At 43.6% G+C, this 16,165-nt stretch overlaps 1 protein-coding gene across 1 annotated transcript in view; it reads right to left on the bottom strand.

The window, feature by feature from the left end:
* PLCZ1 (phospholipase C zeta 1) overlaps positions 1–16,165 on the bottom strand; it is a 112,123-nt gene that overhangs the window by 4,518 nt on the left and 91,440 nt on the right. The window contains exons 10-11 of the mRNA XM_074938211.1: positions 6,166–6,338; positions 1,460–1,592 (exon numbers count right to left, since the gene is read on the bottom strand). Of these exons, the coding sequence (XP_074794312.1) occupies positions 1,460–1,592; positions 6,166–6,338 (306 nt within the window). The remainder of the gene's footprint in view (positions 1–1,459; positions 1,593–6,165; positions 6,339–16,165) is intronic.

The following is a 16,165-nucleotide window of genomic DNA, read 5'->3' as shown; positions in this document are numbered from 1 at the left end:
GTATGAAAGAGAAATCAACTAAGGTTGATGGAAAAACAAACCAGAAATGTCAGAGGCTGTCTTTGCTACCTCTCTGTAATGAGCCAGAAAGATTTTTCACAGGAGTAGGGAGAAAGGGAGGGAAAGAGGAGAGAAAGAAGTGTACTGGCTGAAGGGTAAAAAATGGTAAAATCATGTCCTGTAATTCAGCTTCTCTGAAGAGATCATTTGACTGGGTTCCTACTCTGAAGAGCCACATGCCTTCAGAGTGTTGATTCGTATGCTGAAAGGGGGGATATCCTATAAGCCGCAGCATGCTGCTTTACCCATGAGACACTGAGGCATTGATCTTTACCTGGCTTAAAGCCTTCTGAGTTTCAGCAATCTAATTCTATGGGGAACATCTGTGTCAAAAGACTACCGTACTAAAACTTTGTCTTGCGTGGTTCAAGGCTTTAAGGAGCCATTCTGATTACCTCTTAAAACAACAATGCATTGAAGCTACTCACTTCACTCTAGAGTCGAAAGAATCAGTGGCTCCCAGACAAAAGTTCTTCACTGATATTCAACGCAGAACATACCACAATAGATTAAGAAGAGTAGATAAGGTCCAGCTTTGTAAGAACGTTCTGCACCAACATCACATACTAATGTGCTTTAACATCCCAGTGTTATGGTGCATGAAGAATGGATGCTGCTTCTAACAAAGGACCTGTAGTAAACGAACAAACCCTAGTTTTCAGGTCTCCCTTGATGGCACCTGCCTTGTGCTGATCAACAAGGACCATTTCTGTACCAAGACAAGGTTGCATAAGCTTTGCCAGATGATGTCTGCAGCACACTGACACTGGGTTTTGTGGTGACACTCCTTGCTGATCCGACCCCTATTGAGCTCCCAAGCGTTGCTGTGATATGCACCAAGGAACTGATAGGCACTGGCCTCTGAATATAGAGTCTGAATTGCCAGGTTCGTCGTCTAATGCAGTTCTGTACCAGTGCTACTTACCTTGATTCAATGCCTGCCTGCATTGAGGAACTACTCTCATGGGTTGAGGTGGTCCCTCCATGTCAGGTCAGGTTGAGGCACAATGGTGAGATAGGGCAAGGGAAGCTGCCCATGTTTTACCTGTTGTATATGTAAACAAATGCCTTCAGTCTCTACGCCGGACAATCCATCATTTTTCATACAAGCATGATGGTAACAAAGAACGTTTTTTTAAAAAAAATGAAAAAAACCTAGTTTCAAATTCTTCAGCTTTAGTTTACTGTCTTCAGACTAATCTTGTTGGAACACAGCTTGTTATGCGGTTGTTTTTGTTGATCAGTCTTTACACCTAGTGCCCACTTTTGCTATTAGTCTATGCAGCACAGCTTTTTGCTATGGAGTAAATTACTGGAGAAACACCTTCTATCTGATATTAAGTTATTCTGTGTGAAACTACTGAAATCATGTACAGTGAAAAGACTATGTTCTACTTACCATTGCTTTTTATGACACAAGTCTGTTGTTTTACTTGATCTTCTGGCACACCATGAATTTCTATCTGGACTAAAGGATCAGCTTTATTGGTCCTGGAGAGGTTACTAGGTGGTAACTGATAACCACTAATAAGCTGCATAAATGAAAATGATACATAAAGACCTCACTTGGGCTTGAAAATGTAATTTATTATAGCAATTTTAACATTAAACTGTACATTCAACAATTGCTCAGCGCAGTCTAGCATATAAAGTTGAAGCTACATAAGAAACTTTTCAAAAGAATATATACCAACTGAAATGTAATTGAGACTACCATGCTTCAAACATAATTCTATCTCCGGCTAATTTGATTCTCAGTTTAATTATCTTAAAACCTTTGCAGCTAAATAATAATTTGGGAAAAGAACATGCTTCTGTTTCTTGGTTTTTACCAGAGTATGACCACTTTAAGGAGATTTTATTCAATCACTAGCTACAGAAAGTTGCTGTTTAATTAACGAAGGAAGACCCATGTGAATTCCCTCTTGTGGGTTTCCCACTTCCTGTCATCAAATTCATGGAACCACTACCCAGGATGTGTCCATTGGGGCTGCACAAGTGTCCCCTAGTGACATCAGCCTCTAAGGGAGAGTAGCTCCTAACCACTTCAGTTCCTTCGCCTCTGCAATGAAGTGTTAGTAACCTCTGTGTGTTTTGTCTGCTTTGAGACTCCAGGTCCCTATTGTTCATTATAGACTCACAGACTTTAAAGCCAGAAGTGCCCATCACGATCATCAAGTCTGAACTCCTGCATATCACAGGCCACAGAATCTCACTCACCAACCCCTGTAATAGACCCATAACCTCTGGCTGAGTTGCTGGAGTCCTCAAATCATGATTTAAAGACTGCAAGTTACAGAGAATCCACCATTTATTCTAGTTCAAATCAGAAAATGACTCGTGCTCCATGCTTCGGAGGCAGGGCCGGCTCTACCATTGTTGCCACCCCAAGCAGCGCGCCGAATTGCCGCCGCCGCAAGCGGCTGAACATAGAAGCCGCCGCCGATTTACCGCCACGGATGGCTGAAGAGAGAGGCTGCCACCGCGGAAACACCCTAACGGCACATGGACTGCCGCCCCTTCAGATTGCCGCCCCATAACCTGCTTGGAACACTGGTGCCTGGAGCCGGCCCTGTTCAGAGGACGGAAAAAAAAATCCCGGGGCCTCTGCCTGTCTGACCTGGGGGAACCATCCTTCCCAACCACAAATATGGCAATCAGACCTTGAGCATATGGGTGAGACCCACCAGCCAGACACCTGGGAAAGACTTGGCTGTAGAAATTCAGAACCCTCCCCATCTAGCATCTCATATCCAGCCACTGGAGATATTTGCTAATAGCAGTCACAGATGAGCCATATACTATTGTAGGCAACCTCATCACAACATCCCATCCATAAACTTACCAAGTTCAGTCTTGAAACAACTTAGGGTTTTTTACCCCCACTACTCCTCTTGTAAGGCTGTTCCAGAACTTCACTCCTCTGGTGGTTAGAAACCTTTCTCTAATTTCAAGCCTAATCTTGTTGATGGTGATTGTAATCTTGTAATCTTGCCACTGGCCTCGGTAGCCCCCGGCAGCTTGTGCCACTAGTCCTTGCCCAAGCTAAGATTTAGTCAAGAGTATTTATAGTACAAATCATGGACAGGTCACGGACTGTGAATTTTTGTTTATTGGCCATGACCTATACATGACTTGTACTAAAAATACCCATTACTTAATTGAAGCCTTAATAATAAGCACCATTTTAAACATTAGCTTGAAGCTTCTGATAATTTCACTGTAGACTTGAGGAGAGTAGAAATGTACACTTGAGAGAAAAATACATGATATGCTACAGAAAATGGTGTCCCTAAAATGTCCCTTAAAATAAAGAGGCATTATCGTTCATGTTGTTGTCCCTTATCTCCATCCAACAAAGGTGGTCACCCTACTTTCCAGCTCCAGAGGACTAGCCTGACCAACTTCATTTGATGATTCTAAGTTCAGGAGCTCTGAACCAGGGCCCTAAGGTAAAGCCCTTATGAACTTTGTTAAGACTGCTCCTTCCCTCATGTACCATGATCAGCTGAACTGGCATCAGAGGATCCATGTTCCCTACAAGGCGAGTTATGGAAGGGACACCAGGAAAACAGGGAATGCAGGGAGTTAGGGTGGAAACAACTCAGCCACATGGACAGAGCAATGCGCAGGGTTTAGTAAAGTTCCACTTGTTCAAATTAACCTGCGTTCAGCTTCACTCTTGGCTAATGAAACACTTGAGAAACACCTTCTTAAAGGGGACATCGTTTCTTTAGTTGTTTTGCCTTCCCCTTGCTTGTGTCCTGTACAAATAGCAAACTAGTTTCCCCCATTCATGAGCCTGGTAATTAATTCATTCTCTTCTTTATTGTGAACTGTTTTCTCTTTGACGCTTGTCTCTGAATTTTCTTTCTCTAACCACCATCTCTCCTGTCCTTCCATGTTGCCTGATCCCCCTCCCTTTAACATCATTACTCTTATGTTCTGAGGCCTCCATTCCATCAGTCCCTGAAATGTCATTGCTGCCTTGGCCTTCCTGCTACCTAGCCTGCACATTCTTCAACTCTGTTAACCTAAAATTCTGCTCGCACACTCTCTCTCTCTTCTGTACACAATCACTTCATTTTTGTTACTAATTATCCTAACTAACCCCTAAACCACAAGCTGGGTTTTCTCCTCATCTCTTACAGCTCTATATAAATAATGAATAATATAATTGATGTATATGCATGAGAGCTTGAAAACATTAAGTCACGTCCATCATGTAATCCGTGTGCTCACTATTAGGGTAGTACGATGTGCTGAATAAGGCACACACATTGTGTAATCCTTATACAATCCCTATGTCTTATTCCTGCAATTTATTTCACAGACAGCAATGAAACAATAATTATACATTAATTTTATGCTAATTAAATAGCATTTAAATAAGTGGTATACAGTATGATCAGCAATAACATTTCATTGTGAAACTAGTTTTCTAATGATAGAGAATTTGGAATTTTTCTTTTTGGAGATGAAAAGGAGAATTTTTTTTTTTTAAATAAGATCCATTGTAAGGACTTTTTAAAACTAAACCAGGGTTTGTATGACAGTAAAGCACAGAGGATGCCATCCAAATTTTTACAATTCTGTCTTTTACCAAATTAATTATATCATAGTATATATGCTATGCCTAATATTTAATGAAGAAAAATGAAAAATTAGAGCTTATAGAGCTTGATCCTGCTCCCATTGTGACCGTACACATTTTCCTTTACCAGATATAACACGGACGATCATGTAACTGAGATTAACCACGTTTGCTCTTTTACTTCACCAGTTTTTAGCTCAGTATAAGTTTATAAATTATAGTTGAAGGAAGACCCAGACTCCTTAATATAAATGTAGACAATGTTGGCCGCATATTGTCTATTTGTAGCGGTTGGCAGTGGACCAAACCCTTCAGGTTACTCCAGAGAATCTGAACAGCCTAGCAAAATTCTCCATCTCACTCCTAAGGTTTAGGCCTGCCACTTGGCTTTCCATTTTGTGTCTTCAGAGAGGTTGCTGGTCTGCCTATCTTTTCTCAGTTCTTCAGGAGGTTCCAGGGTGGTCACTTCCCAACTCTACCACCATGATCGTCAGATGTGGCACCTAGTATAAGCCAGTTTTACCCCACCCAAGCCATAGAAAGTCAGCTGGATTTTGGGGTTGGGACAAAAAGCATTCATCATAGGATATAAGGATTAGGAATACACCGTGCTGTCAGGTACCACACAACTGAGCTGACTGCAGAAATACCTCATCATCTTTACTGTATAAAATATGCCAAAAGATGATGAGGTTTTCCTGCAATCAGCCAGTAAGAAAACTTCAGGGGTTTCCCAAGTAACTGTGCACTAAGGATTATAGGGCTCCTCATATTTGGTATGGGCCCCTCCTATATCGGAAAGGACATAGTAGTGGACTGTCCCACACTGGACAGCTGCCCATAAAACCCTGCTTGAGGGAGTGGCCACTCTATGCCCCTAAAAAATGTGAGGCAGTCCATTGCCCTCCCCCGCCCCCATGCAATGATTAGAACAAAATGCAACGTGATGGGACGAGAAGGGTTGGGGAAGGCGGCAGAGAGGGAAACCCTGTGTAGAGAGAATGGAAGGTTATGAGGGTCATGCAAGTAATGATACCCACCCAAATTCCAGTTGAGTTCTGTGCAAATCTTTTTTTATATCCTTAGTGTCTAACAACAGCACTGTATACGAAAGATGTAAGCATAGTTTTACCCTATTGCAGCTCATACATCTCATAAGATAATTAGATATCTACCTCAGTACAAGCCATATTTATATTTTTAGACACCATTTTGTACAAGTTACTTGTTTCCTCAAACATCAAGGGAAAGGAGTGTCTTTAAGCAAAACGATGTGAAATGAAACTAAGAAACCATACAAGCAATACTGAATATACTATGTTGGCACAATGATATCAGGGCACTTTAGAGTTCTAAGTTATCCAACCAGCTTAAGGCACAATGAGCTTTTGAAGAAAAAGAAAAAGGTACCAGTAATAAATACTTATGAGAGGCCGTTAATATAGTTCAGCTAATTCAATGAGAGATATTTCCATAAATTATAAATGAGACTGTCAACAAACCACTCTTACCCTTATTGAAAGAGTTATTGGATTATGGTTTCCTGTTACATTATATGGATTAAACTGTGTAGTAGAATCTCTCATGAATTCTGGTTTTAGAAGATAGCCACAACCACCGTTGTCCATAAATTTTCCATTTTGCAGTTCCATCTGTAGTCCAGGTGTCTGGAAATTTAAGGCCACTGTAAGAAAAATAATATTTTGAATACTGCAGATAACAACGCTTCAGAATTAACCTAACACTAGTTGTAGTTTAAACAGATATGAAAATGAAATAATAATAGACTGTCACCTGCAGGATGCCATTGTCTTCACGTGCAGGACGCTGCTATCTTTTCAATTTGGTAGTAGGCACTAAGGCTCTGTTCTGCACTGAAAGGCCTGTGAGCCAGTGGCAGCTCCCATGGACCCTAAGTGCAGCTCACTAAGTTCCCTCTAAGCTGCATGGCCGCACTGCCCTGCAGCAGGCTATAAATAGCTGTGCAGCAGCTCTAAAGGGCCATGCAGCTGGGACCTGGAGAGGAGAGAGGTAGGGGGTGGGCGGGAACTCGAGAGGGGAGCAAGTTGGGGCTTGCAGGGCTGCTGTGGGCCTCTCCCCCAGCTCTGGAGCTCCCTGCTGCTGGAGGGGAGAGAGGGCCCCTTCCCCTGGAGCTCCATGTTGCCTGCCAGCAGGGGGGAGAGAGAGGTCCCTTCCCCAGAGCTAGCTGCTGCTGGCAGGGAGAGGGCTGGGGGGAATCCTCTGGCCCCAGTCCTGGGGCAGCCTGCCTGCAACCCCAAACGCCTCATCCCCGGCCTCAACCCAGAGCCTGCACCCCCAGCCAGAGCCTTCACACCCCGCATCCCAACCCTCTGCCCCAGCCTTAAGCCCCCTCCTGCACCCTGAACCCCTCTCCCTGGCCACACCCTGCAGCCCTCACCCCCGCACCCCAACCCTCTGCCCCAGCCCTGAGCCCCCTCCCACATACCAAACCCCTCATCCCCAGCTCCACCCTAGAGCACTCACCCCCAGCCAGAGGAGTGAAAAGAAAAGAGAGAAACAAATTGACCAACAAGAGAAGGAGGACTTGTGGCACCTTAGAGACTAACCAATTTATTTGCGGATAAGCTTTCGTGAGCTACAGCTCACTTCATCGGATGCATAAAGTGGCTTTATGCATCCGATGAAGTGAGCTGTAGCTCATGAAAGCTTATCCTCAAATAAATTGGTTAGTCTCTAAGGTGCCACAAGTACTCCTTTTCTTTTTGCAAATACAGACTAACATGGCTGTTACTCTGAAAACTGACCAACGAATATTTGGACTGCCTTACTGGGATTGCAATGACAGATTCCAAATACACCTCTACCCCGATATAACGCAGCCCGATATAACACAAATTCGGATATAACGCGGTAAAGCAGCACTCGGGGGGGGCGGGGCTGCGCGCTTTGGCGGCTCAGCGTGTCTGGCTCCAACACGCTGCTCTGAGTGGCATGTTAAGGGTGCTGGGCTGGGGGCCGAGGGGTTGGATAAGGGGCAGAGGGTCTCGGGGGGTGGTCAGGGGCAGGGCCTCCCCCTCCCCCCAGGGTCATGGAGGCAGGAGCTGTGGGGGGGCACTTTTGGAGGCCCCACAGGCCCAGAGTGGCCCAGGTGATTAGCGGGGGGCTGGGAGCAGCCCGCTCCGCTTCCCTCGCCCCGGTCCCAACTGTGTCGCTCAGGGGAGGGGGCTTGGGGCAAGTTCTCTGCTATTGCACTGTATACTGTTCTTTCCAGAAACTTTACAAATGCAACCCTTGGGAAACACTTCAGCATTTTTTTTTTCTAACTTCTGCACAGCATCTCTAAATGGACCCTGTCTCAGTGAAGTTCTACTGTGGAAAGGGAAGAGGCACGGCTGTGAGCTAACATGTGGCAATTGTACTGATTTAATCAAAAATGGGTGTCACTTTTGGCAAGATGGCCGGAAAGACCAAGAAGTTTCAAGTTTAATTAAAAATGTTCATTGCAAATATGTTTATGTATGGTGAGAAATGATTGTGTACACTTTTTAATTGCTATGTGACCCAAATACTTCCTCAGCGCTTAAGATGCTGATTTTTATCAGTTCACACCTGTCAAATTTTCCTTTTCCCAGCAGCTCAGAACATTTTCTGTTTGCTGCAGCTGCAATGTGGAAATAAAACAGCGCACTTCTTAGCAAGATATTATAATTCATGAGATAAAGCCAACACTGCACTAGAGCCACTTAACGAAATTTTCTCTGTTCAAGCATCTTGGAGTTTCTTGTTCACATTCATCATGGAAAATTCACACAGAACTAATATGACATGTATTAAACAGCATGATGATAAAAAGATATTTACTCGTTGTCCTGGCAGGTAAAAAAATGAGGCCTTTAAGTACTACAAGTCACTGCTAATAATTCAGGAAGAGAGCCTTATTCTGTGTTCCATGAGATACTCCTGAGAACATTCTGCGCCAAAATTAAAAATTCTGTGCACAATATTTTGCAAAATTCTGCAAATTTTATTTGTCAATAAATAAATGCAGAGGCTCCAGCATGGCAGTGGGGAGCACAGGCCACTGGCTGCACAAAGGTGGAAGATCACCCTGCAGCCCCCCAGACTCAGTCTCAGAGGTGAGGCTGCACCCAACCCTGACACAGCACAAGGCCTGGGCCTGCCCCAGAAACACCCTGGGGCCCTGCCCCGCTGTGTCAGGTGCACTAGGTGTGGGGCAGGATCCAGGTGTGGAGGAGCTCAGTGTGGGGGGATCCAGGTGTGGGGGTGAGAGGATTCTGTGTGGGACAATCTGGGTGCAGGCAGCTCAGTGCAGGGTGTAGGTGTGGGGGGATTTGGATGCACAGAGGCTCGTTGGGAGGGTTCCAGATGTAGGGGCAATCGGACTCTGCAGAGGCTTCTAGGTGAAGGTTGTTGGAGCTCAGCAGAGGGGTTTGGGTGTGGGGGGTTTCAGCAGGGGGGCTCAGGGTGCTGGAGGAGTGGGGCTTGGTGGGGTGGGGGTCTGGCTGCAGCTAGTTGGCGGTCTGTGGTGTGGGGGTCTGGATGTGGGGACTCAGGGTGGTGCAGGGGGTAGGGCATCAGGGTGGGGGTTTGAGTGCAGGCAGTTCAGTAGAGGGCGGTCTGGGTGCAGGGGGGCTCCAGATGCAGGGATTGAGGTTCAGTGGGGTGGGGTTTGGGTATGGAGGACTATGGGGGTTCTGGATGTACTGGGTGAGGCTTGGCAGGAATGTCTGGGTATGGGAGGTCCAGATGCACAGGGGTTGGGTGGATGGGGGAGCAGCTCCCCATACAGTGACCCCCTCCCCCCACAGCTGAGGAGTGATGGGGGCAGGAAGCAGGAGAGGATGCTGAGCTTCCTGCAGTGGGGGGAGGTTCTGGGAATGGGGCTGACACAGCACCAGGCACTCCTTGCAGGGGAAGAGGAAGTCCCATCCTCTCCTGCCTCTAGGCCAGCCAGGACTAGCAGCTGATCCCGGCTCAGGTTAGGAGCTACTGGCTCGGGGGTCCCCAGCCCCACGGTGATCTACCTCTAGACAGCTGCTCTCGATGTCTGAAATGTTGTACCTGTGCTACTAGTGAGTGGGGCATGACTGCTCTTGCAGCTTTTCTTTGCTTCCCTGTCAGAAAGTAATTTTTCTGTGGGGAAGCAAAGAAATCTGACATGAATTCAAATTCCCCTAGGAGTAATGAGAGAATACAATCTACTAAATCAATGTGTAGCAAATTTCAAAATTCTTTGTCTCAAGGAGAAAATGCAAGAAGTTTGGATCCTTCTTCCTTACAAAAACTTCTTCACTATTTAACCAATTCACTTTTTATTTCTGTAGTGATATTTATAAAGCATCCAATTGTTTGTGATTCATACTGCAAGAAACCTGGAGTTCATTTAATCCTTTCATGTGAGATTCAGATTTTAAAAGCAAGATGCCAGTACAAGCAATGAATGCACTGGAACTTTTACTACCAAGGAGTTATAACATAAAGTAGGCCAGCATGTCTTTTGCGATGGTATAGTTTAAAGTGTGCAGCTGAAGTGAATCAAGACAAAAACAAAACAGAGATGGCTTCAAATAGCAGTGAAAAAATTGTATATGTTTTTGTAACTTCTGCATGATGAAATAAACTGCATGATTGTACATAATGAGACTGCTGCTAACTTTGCCAAGCTTCAGAAGCTGCTAAACAGAAAAACCTGATTTAACAAGCATAACAAGCAATGGGGAATATTTGATGGTGTCTTGTATTAGGTAACATGCTACTGTGGTACAAACATAGAGCAATACTATTGTGACTTGATACACCAGAACATCAGCACTGTATTTTGACTTAATCTGTTGCCTCAGATTAGAAATTTAAAAATGTACTGAGGATAAGATTCTTAATTTAGCCACTAAAGTCAATATGGCTACACACGTGTAACAGAGATAAGATTTCAGTTGAAGATTTTTGTTTTACTATATACGCATATGCTCAGCTTTTATTTCCAGATAATTCAGTGAAAATATCAGCAACGTGACTGGCCAACTTGGCCTGTCCTGGCATGTCTATTATTCGATTGTGCCTGTCTGTGAACAGTTGCTGAAAAATTCCCATTCTGACTGACTGGATTAACGAAAGAATACAAGTTTCTATTGTCATCCCGGGTTCTTAACTTTCTTTTCTAAATGGACCATAACAAGACAGATGCCCCTGCAATACTGAAACGAAACCAACAGTTGTCAAGGGGAGCAAGAACACATGAATTTGATTCCACTCCCTTTCTCTAATCCTCTGTTGAACCAAATTTGTGCAGTCACCTTTAATCAGTTCTCAAGTACAAAGGTAAACAGACCTGCATGAACTATTGCAGCAACACTGAAGCCCTACAGGAAATGGTGCAAAAGATTCTGGGGACATCTGAGGAGGGCAGGATGTGAAAGGAAGACTGTGGCATCAAAATATGAAAAGGATTGAGAAATCTTGCCTTAAACTAATATTTTCAAGTAGTTACATGTAATTGACATAAAGATCTGCTCATGGAATAGCAGCAAGATATGAACATTACTAAGTCAGTCTTCTCCCCTTGGTACACACTTTAAACATTTGTAGACTATTAGTATGCTCCCTCTTAAGTCAGTCCCTCCAGCCTCCCAATCATTTTCATTACTCTTTTCTGAACTTTCTTCAGATCATCAACATCTTTGTAGATAAGTACTGAAAAGGCATGAATCTCCCTAAGACTTGAGAACACAGAGACTTCAAGGTCCACTGAGTTTGTTTCATGTGGAGATATACCATGGATATTAAAAAACTATATTGCAGCCATCAGGCCTTGTAATGGGGTATACAAACCCCACACAAGTGGAGACGGGGTTAAGCAGCTGCTTTGGACCCAGGCAGCTCCACCTGCAAAGCACTTATGGCTTGGAGGAAGAGCTCAGAAGGAAAGCAGTTCAGCTCAGGAAGGCAGCAGAGAGTGGAGGTGACCTGACCTGCATTCTGAACCCCTCAGAAGGAGCTCCAACTATCTGACATGTGGCTGTAATAAAGTTGCCAAACTCAAAGGGAAGAGACTTGTGTCTCAGAAGGTCTGAGGCTTTATCTTTGATTCCAGGGATTTAATGCCTTTACTTTACTTGTTGAGAAAGAGGGATCTGGCAGGGAGTGACTGGGGGAGACAGCAGTATAGCACTTTGGTGGTACAGGACATAGCTGCTTACACTGGGCCCTGGATTGGAACCTGGCAGACAGGGTGAGCCTGGATTCCCCTACCAACACATAGGGGGTGCCAAAGGCAGAAGCTGACCCCCAAAACAAAGAGTCTAAGGAAAAGAAGCATCTGAGGACAGAAGGGTTAAGACGCTGAAACCTGAAGCCGGGGGAAGAGCTGGAGCCCCTGCACCTAGTCCAGAGGGCTGCCCCATTGCTGGACTTTTTATATACCCCAAAAGGGGATGGCATAAAACATGTGGTCCTGGCCAGAGGACTGAATCATGGAAGGGGCAGACCATCTCAGGACCAGAGTGGCTGCCAACAGGGAAGTGCCAGGAAAGAATAGAACCTGCCACACCCTGCTCAACCATGGGGTGGCCACTGTGGTGAGTGATCCCCTTCACAGGCCCTATGTCAACATCATCCTTGCAGATACCTGCCAGCTCTGGCAAATCCTAACATGACCTGAATCCTAACTAGAGTTCAATTAAGAGAAGGCTTTGAATTACATGAATTAAGTCATGTCTGTCAGGACTCCAGTGTATTCCAATTGTCTTTTCAGCTAAATCTGTGACTTTGAATAGTTTATCAGGGACCTAGCACACCAAAGGTGGCATAATATATCCATGGATTCCTTCCAGCATGCTGCCTATGATCAGCCAGTTGTCCATCTGTATAGTTATGAGATAACTCCCACTAAGCACTTTGTGAATACATGTGGCACCAGCTCCAGCCCAAAGTAAATACAAAGAATGTGTAGCAGTGTTCACATACGACAAATCTGAAATACATCATGTGCTTAAGAAGTCTATCCCATACTACAGGTGTTTGCGTGGTTCATAGCCCATTGCTGTAATCTAGAATAGTGGTTTTCAGTGTTTTTTCATTTGCAGAGCCCTAAAAAATTTCAAATGGAGGCATGGACCCCTTTAGAAATTCAACCTGTGGTCCATGGACCCCTACTGTAGAAGTCTTTGACTAAAAACTGACTGAACAGAATTTAACTATAAATGTTGCACGTGCTTGGCATGGGATTTGACATAGCATGAGAAAGGGCTCTAAACTGGGCTTCTATGGTAAGAACAGCACTTCTGGGTTTTGACCTGTAGGTGGGGATATTCACATACTTTTCTTGATCAGAAAAACAGAATACCTTTTCTGGGATCTGAAACTTTATTTTCATAGTCACCTTTTTGTGGACTCCTTAGATGTAGTCTGCAGACTCTTAGGGGTTCGTGGACCACAGATTGAAAACCAGTGGTCTAGAAGAAGTATGATAGGGTATATGTAGATACGCAATTTTGAATTTTTTTTTACCATATAAAATTTTACGTCTTAGATGTCAGGGAATTGGGCAGTACCTAGATTAAAAACCTATGTCCTCTTTTGCTCAGTGTCTTGATGAGCTTCTTTGCCAGGAGAGATTGAACTTTGTGCAATCTCACTTCCTGATTTTGCTGAGCTTGAAGGTGGAACTTGGAAAGAATTTCTCTGTAATGTGCTTTGTAGCCCCGCCAAACTGACTATTTATTTCGGCTGTTTCTAAAGCCTTGGGGATTTTTACTGTTGTGTGGCTTTGAACCTCTGACATATGCTGGAAAGGAACCCAAACACGCTCAGTCTGGGACTATCTCTACAGTAGGACATTTTAAGAAAAGATTCCCATTGGTGCTACCACCAGAGAGTTTGAGTGCAGGAAAGACTCCAGCAGCTTCCAGTGTTTTTACTACTATGTCAATTAAACTTGTTCCTTAGCTCTCCCATTCAGCACCAAAAGCCCCTTGGCATTGGCACCCACACCAAAGCCACAGAGGAGTTTGCTTCAGATGGACTCATTATTGACTCAGAGGATGATATCAGCACAGAATCCTTCACATTGGCCACTGAAGTGGATTACGGAGATTAAAGCTGGTCTTTTCTGAGTCTGCATAGAATCAGAAGACTGAATCTCAGGCAGCTCAGAGGATTTCACCTTCAAGACTTCCGTAAAACAAAGCCTGAAAGCTGTACTGGTTTTCCCTGGCAGTCCGGGATGTCCAGGACTTTATACACCAAACACTATCTAGGGGATTGGCCTTCCCCCCAAGAGGACAAAGCAGTGAGTTACAGTGTCTGGATCTAGGAAAATAGAGACTGCATTGTAACCGAAGGCTGGGTCCACCATATCACCAGCACCAAGCCAAAGTCAGTCCAGCAACTAACTCCATAACTATGAAGAAAGTTCAAAAACTGACTTAAAAACTAAGAAAATTACTCAAAGATGACACCCTTAACTAACACTAAAATTCTAAAGTAATGATTTACTAAGGGATTTTTAGAGAAAAAGTGAGATTTCTGAAAACCAAACTGAGCTCTGGGGTTTCTTGGTTCACAGGCAGCTGTGGTTGGAAGGCAATCAGGGGTGCTGTATGTCCCATATATAACCTTGGTCTATGAACATTTGGTGCTGCAAGACACTCATATGGCACACAGTGGGCACTGCTTCTAGAAAGTTCCAGTGGTCCCGCATCACCAGCGTGCATCCTATTGGTGGCAATCAACGGAGGCCACCCTGAATAAGAGTAGCTTAGTATATGATTTTTTGTATTGTAATAAATATACAGGATAAGTAATCCAGCTAAACAAATATTCCCATTACGATCTTTACATTGGCCTTTTCTAAAAAAACTTTCTGTGATTTTTAGCTTTAACACAGTTGTTTGCTTTTGGCTTTTTTTGTATTGCTATACATAATGGCAAAGGGGAAGACTCCAGCTATAAAAATGAGAGTTTGGTGACCTCCAATGAAAGTAGAGCACCTAAGTGTCTTTTGAACCTTTAAAATCCCTCCCAAAAGTTTTAAATTGTATGCGAGCCCCAAGAATACTATATGTGAATGAGCTGAAGGCTGGTGGTTACATCTCCAACAATTACTTCAGTGAGTTAGGTAAGACTTAGTCAGTCCAGGGTCAAGTAGCATCTATTTAATATTTTATTTTTAATAGATCCAACTAAAAATGAAAAGATAAGATTAACATTATCCTAACTATGGGCCAAATGCAAAACTGATTGAGATCAGTGTAGTCAGATTAAAGTAAATGGAGCTATGTCGATTTACCGTCAGCCTAGGATTTGATACATTTCCAGTCTTCGACAAAGAACAAGATATTCAGCTAGGATTCCCATCTGGTTCTGCAGTTTGGAAGTGGCACGCAATATAGGCTATTAGGACACACATAAAAATTACCGGTTTCAGAGTAACAGCCGTGTTAGTCTGTATTCGTAAAAAGAAAAAAGAAAAGGAGTACTTGTGGCACCTTAGAGACTAACCAGTTTATTTGAGCATGAGCTTTCGTGAGCTACAGCTCACTTCATCGGATGCATAGCATATCGTGGAAACTGCAGAAGACATTATATACACACAGAGACCATGAAACAAAACTTCCTCCCACCCCACTGTCCTGCTGCTAACAGCTTATCTAAAGTGATCATCAAGTGATCATCAAGGAAGGCCTATAAGTGTTAGATAGTCTTCTAGAAACTGATAATATGGTGTTACCATGTCTAATTAATTTTGCAAATAAAGAATGAATTTTGTGAATAAAAGAAATGATGATGAAGAAATATATTAATAGATAGCTGATTAAAGGCATCACTTTTGGAAACCACAAGAAATCAAGCATTCAAGCAATATCTTCAAAAAAAGAAAAGGAGGACTTGTGGCATCTTAGAGACTAACAAATTTATTTGAGCATAAGCTTTCGTGAGCTACAGCTCCGATGCTTTCGTGAGCTACAGCTCCGATGCATCCGATGAAGTGAGCTGTAGCTCACGAAAGCTTATGCTCAAATAAATTTGTTAGTCTCTAAGATGCCACAAGTCCTCCTTTTCTTTTTGCAGATACAGACTAACACGGCTGCTATTCTGAAACCAAGCAATATCTTGAGTCTCCTAGATCTTAATATGTATGGATAAATTTTTTAGTTTGTTGGTTTATTATAAGCATATGAAAATATATTTAAACAAAGCTTACTGAAGCTGCTGTGATCATGGTGCACTGCGGTACAGTTCTGTTCCCAAAAGACTGCCATCTGGAAGAATTGCTCCCAGATGTTAAGGCATATAAAATGGGTAAGGTTGGACCTAAGAGATGTCAGAACAAGTTCATGGGTAGTAAAGAACATTATTTGTTATTAAAAGTTTTTAGTGGATAGTAAGTATACAATTATGTGTCAGGAACTCAGATGGCTCCAGGCATTGTCACCAGGCAACCTGAATAGCTGGGGTGGGCCCGGTAAATGCTCACTAAGTGATTGTGCTCCCTGATTGGACAGGAAAGCT

This window comes from Natator depressus, chromosome 1, assembly GCF_965152275.1.
Source record: "Natator depressus isolate rNatDep1 chromosome 1, rNatDep2.hap1, whole genome shotgun sequence".
In the NCBI taxonomy this organism is placed as follows: Eukaryota; Metazoa; Chordata; order Testudines; family Cheloniidae; genus Natator; species Natator depressus.
This window is presented reverse-complemented; position numbering and strand designations above follow the sequence as displayed.